The 13645-nt window shown below is 52.9% G+C and overlaps 2 protein-coding genes across 2 annotated transcripts; both read right to left on the bottom strand.

Moving 5' to 3' along the window:
* Window positions 1-1340: 1340 nt before the first annotated feature.
* Window positions 1341-1951, bottom strand: BDZ83DRAFT_753186 (uncharacterized protein; the record flags this gene model as incomplete). The annotated part of the gene is made up of 2 exons (XM_060514321.1): window positions 1341-1832; window positions 1901-1951. 2 exons carry the CDS (start codon window positions 1949-1951, stop codon window positions 1341-1343), a joined length of 543 nt encoding a protein of 180 aa, XP_060363865.1.
* Window positions 1952-5361: 3410 nt separating this feature from the next.
* BDZ83DRAFT_652756 (uncharacterized protein) lies at window positions 5362-6619 on the bottom strand (the record flags this gene model as incomplete). The annotated part of the gene is made up of 3 exons (XM_060510551.1): window positions 5362-5480; window positions 5746-5847; window positions 6301-6619. The coding sequence occupies 3 exons, from the start codon at window positions 6617-6619 to the stop codon at window positions 5362-5364; spliced, it is 540 nt and encodes a 179-aa protein (XP_060363864.1).
* Window positions 6620-13645: the final 7026 nt, after the last annotated feature.

The raw sequence follows: 13645 nt of genomic DNA, 5'->3' as shown, positions 1-13645 counted from the left end.
TAAGCAACGACGCATTAGTCAAATTTACATCAGCAAGGGAAAACCACGCCTCTTCAGTCTCGCGGCGCGAGCTTTGCCCACCATCTCCGCCAGGGTAGGGTACCTAGGCACGCGGGTGACAAAATCATCCGCCGCTTCTCTCAAGCTCTCTCTTTTTCCCAAGAGCCTATTCAGCACCGAATAAGGTCGGAAATACTACCTGAGTCTAGCGAAGAGGCTAAAGTGTTTTTTTATTTTATTTTTTGAACATTTTGAACTTAATTTATTAGGCCTGGTCGACGTAGAAGGGGCAGTTTTGGTTCAGAAGAGCGGCGAATGAATCTGTCACCCGCGTGCTAGGTACATCCTTAGCGTCTCGCTCTTCTCATTGAGTTCCTAGCTGATGATCTTTACGTCAGCAATTGAATACCAAGGGACGTGTGGACCTTCAGGAAGCTAAGGTACTACGTCCCTAAGGTCAGGTCGGGAAGCTGCAAACAGTTTGTTCGGTTGTTAACATGCTGGCCAATCACTGTGACCAATGACAGCACACGAGAGCCGCCAATCGGCAGCAAGCAACCTTCCCCAGTCGCTCTTTCTCCTCCCCAGGTCTTGCAGTGTGTTGATCTGATGTTGAGCGCGACTTATTGCTCGAGACTGCCCTCACAATCATGGAAAATAGAACATAGAGTTTGGATCACTCTTGGATGCTCCAACTCTGCACAATAGCTTTCGTATCTACGAAGACTCGGGCCTGTGCGGGTGAGCTCCCGTGCTACCTAGCTAGCATTTTGGTCTCACGCGGTGCTTACGTCACATACAACGGCAAGCTTGGTCAGAAGACACAGAGTGTCTATTAAGATTTTTGAATCCTATGAAAAATCCGATACCAACTCCAGCTCCAGCATAGGTTCAACCTTTCGGAAAAGATTACAACGTCCGCCGAAATTCAAGCCGTCTTTACCATGCCCATCAACCTTGAGGGAAGATCCAATCGGGCGCCTTGGCGGCCGCCATCAGCCCCGGAGGGAATAGCCCGAGTCCGATTGGTCTCTGGAAATGAAGGGCCGGAGCGGCGCACTAGATGCCTCTTCTCTCCACTCTCTCTTCCTCCCTCGTACACCACTGATTGGAACAGACAAAGGAAATCAGCATAGCACACAGAAACAGTACATGAAAAGCTCTTTATCCGAGGTATAGATTCCGTTCCTTGCTGCATGTCGTAGAAGCGTTCGCCATCATGACTGCGTTTCCGGAACCTGTAATTGGTTCAAGAATGCCGCGTAGGGAGGGAAGGGTATATGAAATGGATGGGGTTGAGGGAAAACATCAGCAAGCTAGACAATTACGAGCCATGGTGCTTAGTTGTTGACCTTCTCGTTGACCACGTCCTTGGCCTCCTCCTTCTTGTAGTGGATGACGTCGCCAACCCAAATAATGAGTTCACTGGTGGTGATAAGGGCGGTTCCGATAAGTGCCTTGCCGTATGCAACAACGTTCTCACTGCCGACCTTCTTCTTCTGCTGGCTGAACGTCTTCAGGACGTGGTCCTTGGCCTCGACGCCGGTGCGAATGGGCAGGGCAATGATGCCCTTGGCACCGGCATACAGCTCCTCGGTCGGCTTCTTGACGACGGGGAAGCGCTCGTCAACCTTGGTCAGGGCCTGGTCGCCGAGGTTGTCTGCCTTTTCGGCATAGGGGCGCAGGTATCCCCAAGGACGAGCGAAGTAAGGGAGAAGAGGCTCGGCAAAGGTCTTGTAGGCAGAGTCGCTGTAGACTAGTGACTTCTTGCCGACAGGGTGGTTCCTGAAGGTAACGACGCCGTCGTGTACTACAGGATAATCCAGGAAGTGCTATCCAAGACAATTAGTAAGAAGTTGCGATAAGAGTCAAAGTTCGGTTGCATTCATTGGTAACACACCTGGAGAGCAGCCGAGGGCACGCTCGGGAGGTCACCGTTGACTTGGGCCATTTTGGGCATTTAGTAGGTTGGCGGGAGTCGCGTGGGAAAGTCGAAGTTGTTAATTCGTCGAAGCGTGAAGCCCGGCGAATTCTGGTCGAGGGTTGGAGGAGTATTTGCTGCGGAGTAAGCTCGTGCGCAGGGGGGAGCTTGCGGCTTAGGAAAGCTGCGGTTGAGGCTCCGGGGTAGAGTCTCGTAGTAGATATAGAGAATTTGCTGAACGATCCAATATCAGAACTGATCAAGTCCAGAGCAGGGCGGGAAAGGCTAGGAGAGTGAAGCGAGTCGAGATATTTATTGGGCAGTAGCGTTGGGAGTGTAGGAAGATGGAAAGGGTTTTGGTTGTTGAAGAGGGAAGAATCAAGAGAAGGACGTATTGGAGGGAAGGGAAACGTAGCAGGTAAGTCAAAGCTAAAAGGGAGAGAGACAAGACGGGACGCACATGAGAGAGGCGTAGAAGGAGGAGGGCAAGAAGGGGAGTGAGTGTGAAAGGAGGAGGGAGACTCACAGATAGCAGCAGATGGGTGTTGGAGACCGAGAGGCGGCTGGAACGGAGAAGAGCGTGTACAGATGGGTGGTGACGAGGTTGACGCCACAGACGGGCATGGACTGAAATGAAAGTATTTATCTACGTCTTGGTCGAGACGACAGGACAGGACAGGTGAGAAGATGAGAGCATGAGAAAGAGCCCACCTCACCACGTCTTGTTGTATGGGGCTGGCCTAACCATGTTGCCTGAACCCCTTAGGATGCGAGACTAGATTGATTAGCATGTGCTTCAGACATCACAGGTCGAATGCGAGGAAAGGGACGCCCAGGAATGCCGTGGTGGCGGGTCCGGGCCAAGTATCCCTACCAACGAGGTACATGCGCCACATGCCAGTAGGATGTCGTCTTTTTTTTCTTTCTCGTTGGTCCCTCTTACTACCACTCTGTACCTAGCTGTTGTTCAAGCTATCTTCTGTACTCCTCTTCACAGACTCACTGCTACAATTTTGGGTCGCTGCTTGCCCTGTTCTAACAAGGCATTAATGAGTCAAAATTCCCTGCCTGCTCAATAATATCGTGGGGAGTTAATGACAATTGCCATAGTCAGGTGGATGTTCATGAGATAAGTAGGTAAGGCAAGTGAGGTAGCTAGCTGGTCAAGCCACATGCGATAGTACCTTGTACTGCTGACGGCAGCTTCCAAAGCACATATCCCTGTCCGTCCCGCCCGTGGGCAGCAAAACCCGCAGGGCAGGTGCGTGTGCACAAGCACCTTGTGTACTAAGGTAGCTATCTCTCATTGGGAGAAACAGCTTCAGCAGCAACTCTAGCAATAGGAAGAAAAAGGACGCAGCGGTAAGGATTGTCCAAGGTAGGATGGATAAATACATTTGGCAAGGCGAGCGATAGTTCTGTAGTATCAAACTTGTCTATAGCTGTAGCAAGCAACAACAACAGCAGCACCAGCACCAGCACCAGCAATGGCTTGCATGCGTCCCTATCGTGACCCCGGCTCCTGACATGTGAAAGTGGTACACGAACTCTCGCCCCGCCAAATCGTGTCAAAGTGGAATGCTGGAAGGGACGGAGAGAGTTAAAAATGAAGGCAAAAGAGGGTCTCGGCCGTGACAACTGGACAGGGCTCCTTTTATTATTTTTTCTCGTCATGTTGATCCTACGGTCAGCAGATAGGGACGTTAAACATATGATGCATCCCCATATCCCGTGGTTGAAAAACCGTATGCTCAAGGGCTTCGAAGGCAGGCATATGGTCTAGTCCAGACCAAAAGACGAAACGGGTGGTGAGGCCAAGGTGAGGAGGAAGAGGAGAAGAAGGAGGGTATTGGTACGTAAGCTCCCACACTCAAGCGGTCCCTTCACAGACTCGCGGTCGCAGCCGCGTTCCTGAGATGCTGAGGCGCTGTGTGCCCTGCGAATTGTTGGCAAATTCGGTTGCGTCTGGATCAGACCATTGATGATTGCAGTCCTTGAACGAATGACCGGAATCGCCCCCCTCCCCTCCCCCTCTCCTCCCCTTCCCTCCGGCACGGAAGACATACGCGAACGCACGGCGTTTTCCTGCATGCCGTGGTCGGGCCCGTCATTATGTCATCATTGGAGCTGATGGTGCAAGCAGCAAGTCAGCAGCAAGAAGGAAGCATGGGATGGGAGGGGAGGGGAGGATAGCTGCTCTTGCTCTTGCTCTTGCTCTTGCTCTTGAGGTAGGTGAGGTTACCTAGTTGTTGAGTACATAGGTAAGAAAGGTGCATAGGTACGGAGAACTGCCACACCGAAAGGGCGGCGGGAGAGGAAAGAAGCGCCCGGTCAACAAGTCGCTGCTCAACACGTATGCGTGCCTTATCTTACAGTTTGCCGGAGCACCCGCTGATCTGTGTCCCAGCGGACGGGTTACTTCCACCCACCATTGTGTCCAGTCTGTGAGTTGCGGCTTGCTGGGTCATGAATGAGATGAGGCGCTTTGAATGACATTTACCTCGAGTTGTCATGCATTATTCAGTCAGTCATCAGTGCTTCATTCGGAGGATGATCTCCGTGGTCACAATTCTCGTTCCCCCTTTCCACCTCTTGATACAGTATCTTGTCTCCTCAACCTAGCTCTGTCGTGTCTGTCTAATTTATCACATAGACATCTCGCGTCCCTACCTACCTCGCGGTTACGCTCTACAGAAACACCATCTCGAGTGTCAAGGAGGGGCAAGAGACCCCCAAGTTCCTCCCACAACCCAATTGGCCATGCGCCCACCCCGGCTTATCGCCTCACATCACCCCAAACTTTATCACGGGGAGATCCCAAGCCAACGGCTGGCGCTCGTCCTGCACCACCACGCCCTAGGCCCAAATAGCGGGACACAGTAAGCCAAGTTGGAGGGCGAGCTTCGCACTCGTTTTTCACCTCGAGGGAGCGAGGGAAGGGGGGGTCTCTTATTGCTTTCTACTCATCAAAAAATCCCTCCGTCGCGTACCGACTAGCCCAAGGTACCTGACCTGGCTAGGTAGCCTTGTGGCAGACGCTTGGGTGTGATGCTACGCGGTCCGGTCTTCAGCCCACTCGAGCTGGTGTGTGGCGGACTGTGGACCGTGGGAGGGGGAGGCCCGGGAGGGACCTCTCTGCGCCTCCGATCTTGTATTCCGTTGCTTGTGAAGCTGGCGCTGTTTTCTCCTTTGGAAGTCGATGTCCCTAAATTGGCCGTCTTCGTAATGCTGGTTGACGCCGTCGCTGCCCCCCAGGAATTAAATGTAACTTGACCCGTGACAAGCCAGTCGATACGCCAGTGACCCTTTCCAATCTCCATTTCTCTTCCGTGAAGCTATGGCATTTGCCATCTCTTGATGAGCACAGAAGCTAGATACTCAATTGCTCGAACCCGCCAGACGAAATTCGCCTCTCGGAGCTCGGACTATGGCCCCCCTTTTCAAGGCAAGCTGCCGCGGCTCTCATCGTCGACGATGCCGTCTTCGTCCAGCTTGGCCGGGTGAACAATCAAATGGCACCTCGGGAGCCAAGCATCGAGGACGACATGAACCCACCTGTCTGTACGCCGTCGCCACTTTCGTTAGGTCTCATCTCTCACCTGACTGGCCATCAACGCAACGACCCGTTTCTCGTCTTCCCATTACAAGCAATACTCGGCCGTTTTCTGCTCCTATCCGTCAAAGATAAACCTGAAAATCATCGGACAATTTTGACGTGGTAGGGGAAGCAAACCCCCCTGTCCCCTGATTGCGTTCCCTCAACTGTCCCCACCTGCACCAGCCACATGTGCCCACATTCACATGTCAAGCAATGTCTCACCTACCTGCAGGGACAACCTCAACGTTGAGAGCTCTTGCGTCCCATCCTGCATGCCAGTGAGAAGTGACGTGAACACCTGCGGCACCTTTGTCGCCAGTATGAGAAGCTGTAGATACTGGAAGGAACTGACGAAAGGTCGGATGACGCGGGAGCAAAAGCTTTTTTTTTTTTTTTTTTTTTTGGCTCTGCTGTCATGTTTTGCAATGCTGTTCGAATTCGTCATTCTGCCAGTCTGCGACAGATCGTCATGATCCCCAGGCGCGAACGCGCTCCAAACGTCACGGGCTAGCCGTTCAAGAGAGACATACTATCAAAGGCGTGCAGAGGCGGGAGCACTCGCCTCCCGTCCCATCCATCCCTTACGAAAGCGAGTAGGTAGGCATCCGTACACACACGCTTTCCTCCCATAGATATCGGACGGGTGTGGATGCCCCTGCATCCTGCGTAAGAACTCAGCATCTTGGAAGTGTGCCATCCATCTCAGTTGTTGAAAGGAACATTTGCTTCTGCAACGTAAGTGGGAAAAGAAGAAGAAAAAAGGACCATTTCGCCACCTCACTCGATGGAAATGCGGCGCTCCGCAAGTCCTGGCTGGGCTCGTCGGCCTTGGCTTTGCTTTGCATAGCCGAAAGGCCTTTTGACCGCTTCGGCTGACTGGCAAGTGGAAGTTGCGGCGGTCCGATATCGTTAACCCCGATACTCGGATTCTCGGGTCCCGCGAAAAGAGGGGGCAAGATCCGAAGGCTCCAGTTTGTATGCGAAATACGGCCCCGTAATATCTCCGCGTCCGATCCGTCCTGGCCGGGGATGGAACGAGGGAATTCCGGTTGCGGAAAATGCGCTGGAATCTGGCTTCGGAATAATTCGACAGAAGCCATATTGTTCCATAGGATACTTGTAACGTGTTTGAGCTCCGGCATAGAAGATGGTCTGAGTCAAAAAGGATGGCGGGTACGGTAAGTCCAATGGCATCGAAACTGGGAAAAGTTGACGGATCTCATTTTTGGGAAAACATCGCCTGAGAGAGTTGAGATTTCCGTTCGACACTGGACGAGGGTATCTTGGTTGAAGAATAAGCTCCTAGAGGCGGCCTTGCAATGGTTGGCTTCTTTGAATCTTTTCCTTAACAAAGAAAAGAGAGGCGCCACAAAATCGTAGGTAACCAAGGTGGCCTCATCAAGCTTCATAAGCTTTGCAAGCTTCGTCAACTAAAGACCTTTCAACCACAAGTTCGATCAAACTTGTGCCGCTACACGTGAAATTCTCTCCCGATATCCGCTAGTGACGTCGGCAAGTGGAATCGAAACGGCTTCGCCCGAAAAAAACAAGAGAACAGGTCCCTGTCTGAGAATAACTCGACGATATAAAGCGCCGTTTGCTCAGTTTCATTGTTTCGAAACATGAGACTAGATCTTTTGCCCAGAGCCAGCACGTGGACTTGACCACCCCCACCACGGAGCGGCCGTGGCTAGCAATGATGCCGTAGCTCCGTCGTTGAACCTTCCCAGACCAGCATAGCAGACCGTCCTGCCTTGGAATAGCATTGCGCCGTCCTCCCGGCCCACGAGTCTCGCCCCGTGTCGATCGCGCGGCTCGGCTGGCTGGGAAAGACGGTTGCCAAGCCTCGTGGAAACTCGCGGACAAGGCACGGATTCGGTATCTTGCGGAGACAGTATTCATGCTCCTACGGTAGGCCGTTTGGTCACAGTACTGTGCCCTCTCGGCTTGTTGTTGGTGCCTGTTGGGTTGGTTTGATCTCGTCAACATCCGAAACTTGAGCCAGCGAAGGCTTCAAGTCGAGATACGGAGCATAGTTGGACTTTGGCCGGGGATCCCGGAATTGCAACACGGGGTGATGTTGACAAAGGCTTCCGCAGGTGATAGATCACCCGCAATCGAAAAGGCCAAGAATCCGCGCAGCGTCGGAGCCTCAGAGACGACTCATGAGATACTCGCCCGAGGACGACGGGGCGTACTCGAACGAAGGAAGACGCTTCGTCGAGAAACGAGTCGAATTTCTCGGGGCTCCTGGCGGCAGTCAATATTGATTTCCATACACCTCAGGACGGACTCGTCGCACGGCCCGTTCAGGAGATACGAAATGCTGACCTTGACTGTCAAAGTTCAATGGAACCACTATCACCTTTCCAAGAAATGACGGCTCACAGTTTCGAGGGACAGTGCGCCGAGACCTCATTTATCATGGGCTGAGGCATTTCGTATTGAGCGATTAGCAAGGCTTGGGCACAGTGTCCGTCTGTCCATGCTACCGGGGCCACCGGGAAGGGCGTGACCGTTGAAGTAGCTTCCATTGTGATGAAATTGCCACAAACGCAGTGTACTCGAGGAACTCGAGCTGCAAATGAAATTGCGCAAACGGGAACGTGACACACCATGATGCCCATCGCTGACTACGTCACAGTCACATTTCAGGATCAAGGCGTTGTAATGGCCTTGAGCTCTGAGGTTCTCGGTAGCAAGCCTCTCTCTAATCTCGTTTTACCGCGTTTGGGCCTTTTCCCTCTTTCTTTTTCTTCCATTCTCTCGTTTGACGAAGTGACGGCTCACTCGGGTAGGTACGTACCGAAAAGACCAGGGTTTCTCATCAACAACGGTGGCAGAGCCAAGGATGCGGATGGAGACTTTGACCCAATACCACTTTCACGGTCAGTGTTTGCAGCCTGCAGGAGGACTAGGTGGATTTGGGTAGGCTGTTTGCCCACATGTGGACTTTGGATCAAAGAGATCGAAACCAGCCTCAGATAGACAGAAGACAGGGATCGCCCGAGAGCCCGCTGTCGAACATTCAGCAGGATGGGGAGCTGGGAGTCTAGAACTGCTGCGTTGCTGTTGCTGTTGCTGTAACTGATCCTCAGTGAATCAGTGCGGTGCGTATGTACGAGATAAGACAGCGTTCAGGGTCTCGGGATTCATGCTCAGATCACGACAAGGTCCAGGTCAGTTCTTCGGTGGAACGCGCAGCTGACAAGTGCAAATTGATCTAGAGCTGGGCGGTACCAACAAGTTGCAACCACAAGAAAGAAGCCGGGCCACCACAAGTGGAAGAGAAAGAGGAGTGGAAGTCTTTCTTCTCAAGAAAGTGCACAATCCATCCCCCCTTTGGACGTTCTCCCAGCCCCTAGGACAGTAAACACCAAAGTCTCCGCCGTATAGCCAGGTAAAGTCGGAGCAACATGGAACTGGGCCTGTCTCCGGCCAGTGGGGGACCATCGTTCGGGTTACAGATCCACGGCTTGCGTTTTATGCGGACCATTAATACAGGTAGCCAGCCCTTAACACGGACGAGATATCTAAAGTCGCTGTGTGCTCCGGCCCCGAAGAGGGCCAGCCAGCGTCACCCAAACTGCCAGATTTTCCTGGTCTCCAGAGCGGCGGGTCAAAGCGCCCTGATGGATGTGGCGCCTTTCAGACAATGGCGGTAGTGCAAGTCGGGCCGCGTCTGCTGTAGATGACAGGCGGAGTTCGAGAATTCAGCAAAATGGGACGGCTCATTCAAACGATGATGCGTATGGCTGGCTTTGGTGGATATGCGGGCACCTCCAGTTCCAGGCCACGGGAGGCAGATTGACGTGCTGTGCTTCTGGAAGTGAAGGAGCAGGTTTCAATATATCTGGTACATTTAGATAAGTAAGCATACATCCATGGGTTCGAGGAAGCAAACCGCGCTCACCAACAGACAGCAGTGCCCCCTGCGAGGCTGCGATCACTTATTAAATTGGTACATACTAGTCCTTTTTAGTTCATGTCTCTGGAAAGATCCCGACGGGTGTTTGCGGTCCATCAAACACCTTGTTCAAATAGAGTGAGGAGCTCCCACTTTCGCAAAGATTGTACGCCATTTGTCGATGAGGCCCATTCGTTAGCGCGGCTGGCGCTTCGTTGATGTCCGGCGACAGAGTGTATGGATACTTTGCAGTTTGCACTGACTATTTCATGCCAAGCCCCAACAGCTTTGCCTCCACCAGGCGAAAGTCATAGGTAATTAGATCGCCGTTCATGTATCCATAAAGCAAGGCAGCATCGGGCTGGGTCGCGGGTCTTTCGGCGTGTTCTGCATCTTCTGCCCTCTGTCGTGACCCATTTCCCATAGCCTTCGTTCCGCAACCCGGCCTGCTTGATTTGAGATCTTTTTTCTCCGTCACGGAACCAAGGAGGCCCCTGATAGAAAATGCGAAGTCGCCGCGGATGAATCGCGTCGCGGAAGATACTGAACAGAGACTTGGTGCCATGAGACCAAGTCCCCGCCCCGGCAAGCCGCCCACTTCGGCCCCCGGGGCCTAGCGTTGATGCCATGGTTTTCTTGCACTATACGCCTCCTAAGGCCCGACGGCTCACAGCTGGCGGTCAGGCGTAGCGCTTGTGCTAGAGTATGTGCGACAGCTATCGCTAACAAAGTGATAGTGAAAAATGTCAGTATCCTTATATTAAGGTACCGCGTCTTGCTGGCACCGGCGGGACTCAGTCAACAGTGCAGCAACCCACACGGATCTGTCCCTTCGTCAAACACTCGAGCCTCTCTGTTTGTGTGGGATGTGCTGCAGGTGCGTCGATCCGGGTTCGTTGGTCGTGGACACCCCTTCAGCCAACCAGTCGAGGAGCGACCAGGACCTGTCGAGTTATCCCGTCCCAGACTCCAGGGACGACCCGTGCAAGGAGAGCGTGTCTTGGGGGGGATCAGAGATGGGGCTTGAGCGCTTCGGCAGATGATCTTTCTTGAGTTTGAATTCGTCATCCATCTGGAGAAGGCCCCTTGAGGGTTGCATTTTGTGCGCTTTATTTTGCAGGATGGCTGGTACGGCTGGTTGGAACAGTGGAAAGTTGGTATGTACGCCGCACGCTGGGTAACTTGGGTTCTCACGCCCGCTCAGATGCCTTTTCCCTCGGTGATTTGCGTGAGCGATAGAGTGCCATCGAAAGTGCAATATGGAGACGGGTCAAAGTCATGATTCGTTGTTGGAGGACATGGCACATGGTAACATGGACCTCGTGTCGGAAGGTCTGCCCAGCATGCTATGCGTGGAATTGCATAATCGTATCGAGCTGATGTTTAATGATCTCCCTGGCCAAAGAACAGGCGGATCAGCAGAGTGCTATTCCGTCCAAACTTTCGAGGTGTTCCTACCATTCAATAAAAAAAATTACCGTATCGCCGGTCTGTCCACCATGTACTCGGTGCGACGACACACCCCATTCGCTCGTCAGGCGAAAAGAAAGTATCCGTGAGCGGCGCGCCGGAGTACAGACCAGGGCGAGAGTGGGCGCGTCCCAAGAAGAGCGAGACGTGAAGGGTTTGGCGGATGGTAAGACGATGCCAGCACTGACAAAGAGGCTTCAGACCGGGGACGACAATCGTGACCCAAAGCAGATAGCTGTCATCGTTTTAGGCCCAATAAACCAGGGAACTGGTGTAATCGCCAATCATTCCGCGGGACTGTGGTGAGGAGGAGGCGACAGAATTTCCAAACGAGACTGGTCAATTTCTTTCGAGAGCAGTTGGTACTGAGCGGCGGCAGCAGTGATTGTCATTGGCTGTAAACCGTCGGTCCCCACCAGCCAAAGGTGGAGATCCAATATTAGGGGAACGACCAGGAAGGTCCAGATTTTGGCAGGGGTCTTTCTGGGTTTGACCGGGGTTTCCTCCCTCATCCACTTCTTCTTTGGAAGGAGAGGCCCGTGCGTGTGATGGATGGGACCTGACGAGAACATGCCTTACTCTTTAGTGTACGTACGGGGTACAGCAGAAGAAGACTGCCAGAAAGAAAATAATAAAAAGTACATTTGGTCACGACTCACCAGTCATTGAGAGGATTGGGGCGAACGAACACCAAAGGATGGAAGGGAAAAAAGGGAAGAAAAAAAACGAGGGAAAGGAATTGAAGCCGCTAACACGCCGTCGCATGACGCTAGTATTTCATAAGTGCACGCTAGCTCCTCACATTTTCGCAGGCTCCCACGAGTTGACTTGAATCTCTGGAGGAGTCAGGGAGTCTAGGTCGCCGCTACAACTGCAGCTTCTGCTGAGAGGCTTGACGGCTTGCAATCCCCGGAGCCAACGGCAACGGCAGAGAACAAAGACACGACTCGACGGCTCTCTGACCAGTGTCGAGTGTCAGATGGGAAAAAGCTCTTTGCTTCTGCCGATTGGGCTGAACTTGTGAAGCGACTGATTCGACCGACCATCGGATCGTTTTGAGGGGCTTACTTACTGCACGAATTGCAGTAGTTTGGAATTCGGAGTCATTTGCTGCTGCTGCTTACAAAAGTAACAAAAGTAAGTAGTGCCCCAATAGATAGCAAATTGCCCGAAGCGGCTTTGTTTCGTTTTGTCTTTTATTGTCTTCCTTGAACCGCTCGTTCCAACGGTTCTTCTGCCTGAGATGCCCGGATCACGCTTGGCTCTTTTGGGGCTTGGCTGGTAAGTACTGATGGGATGGGTTCGTCTTGCTTTCCCCTGTTCCAGCTGCCATGTGTCGCGTTTGCCACCTTCATATCGAGGTTGATGTCACGTTCTCAGTGAGAATCGGGATTTGGAAGCCGAATAAGCTATTGGAAGCTCTAACTGGACTTGCTTGGCTTTTGTCGATCGACTGAACTGGTTCGTTTCCTCGTCGCGGCGCATAGCGGAGCTGGTACGGAGTCATGTCTCAGTACACAAAGGAAAACAGAGAAAGAGAGAGAAACGGTTTCCACGTCAGGGTCCTCTTATTGTCTGAAGTTTTGAACTGGCCCTTAGCTTGGGCAAATATCGACTTCACTTGTTATCCTCTATCGACCTCGATACAATCCCATAGCCGTCCTACGCATCTGTCTGCACCTTTGGTCACGAATAGTGATTGTGCGAGTGCGAGTGAGGCGAGCCAGGAAGTGCTGTCCAATTCCAAACACAAGGAGCCCAAGGTGCCGTAAAGAAGAGTGTCATGCCATGCCCGCCTCCAGCCCGAAATGTAACAGCAGCAACTGCAAGAGTCAAACCCCCGGAACAGTCCCCATTGCCAGAGCCACGCCGCCATGGAGTAACTTCAACTTGACGACCCGTGAAGCTGCCGTCTCCATATGGCGCGTGGTTGGCGTGCCCATCACAATGCCCCTCTTGTTCCCAACGTCAGCAGTAGCAGCCCTCAGAATGTATATCGGGCGGTACTTGGTGTGTACCTTGCAGATATCAAGTTGGAGCCTTCCTTCCATGAAAGCTGAGCAGATGGTGTGACCCCTGTCTGCGTGTTCCTGAACCCCACCTCACTTTGTCCCCTGTCGAACAGTGGTACCGCAACACCGCGCTGCATGCCCCCTTGCACACCCGTCTTCTGCCCCATCTGTGTCCCGCCCGTACCTGCGAACGGCTCTTCTCCGTGCTTCTCTCCCCTCACAGTGCTCCCTAATCACCCCTTCTACGCAGTAAGGTACCTTCCTTACCTAAGGTATCCGTGCCTTCAGGTCCTGGCAGGCAACTCACTCAGCCTGGCACTATCACTGCTCCCTTAGGTTTCCTTGCTGAGGTGGTGCCCCGTGGTTTTTTTACCGTAAGGTACCTACCGAGTACTCGTCAAAATCTGCGGTCGGTTGTATTGTGCTACCCAAGGAGCATGGTAAGGTATCTGCCCACGCTGCCCTGCCTCGAGATGCGCTAAGAATACCGGCCAAGGTACATCATTGGAACCTGCATCTAGGAACCTGACTACTGCGTACGCTGCTGCACGTTGGCTGCAGACCTTAATTCCCCGTCCCCCGGTCTGTTGCTCTCAATGGAAAGTCGCTGCTGCATCTCTTGGCCTGTCCGCCCGTGTTTCTGTCCTCGCCCCTGTCTCTGCCCATCTCTGCTCTGTCTGCTCCCCGCCGTACGCACACACGGCCGCACAGTTTGTTCTCTGACTTGCCGTCCCTGT

Source organism: Colletotrichum acutatum, assembly GCF_030867785.1.
Source record: "Colletotrichum acutatum strain CBS 112980 chromosome Unknown BDZ83scaffold_60, whole genome shotgun sequence".
In the NCBI taxonomy this organism is placed as follows: Eukaryota; Fungi; Ascomycota; class Sordariomycetes; order Glomerellales; family Glomerellaceae; genus Colletotrichum; species Colletotrichum acutatum.
Note: the sequence above shows the minus strand (reverse complement) of the source record. Positions and strands in the feature narration are given on the sequence as shown.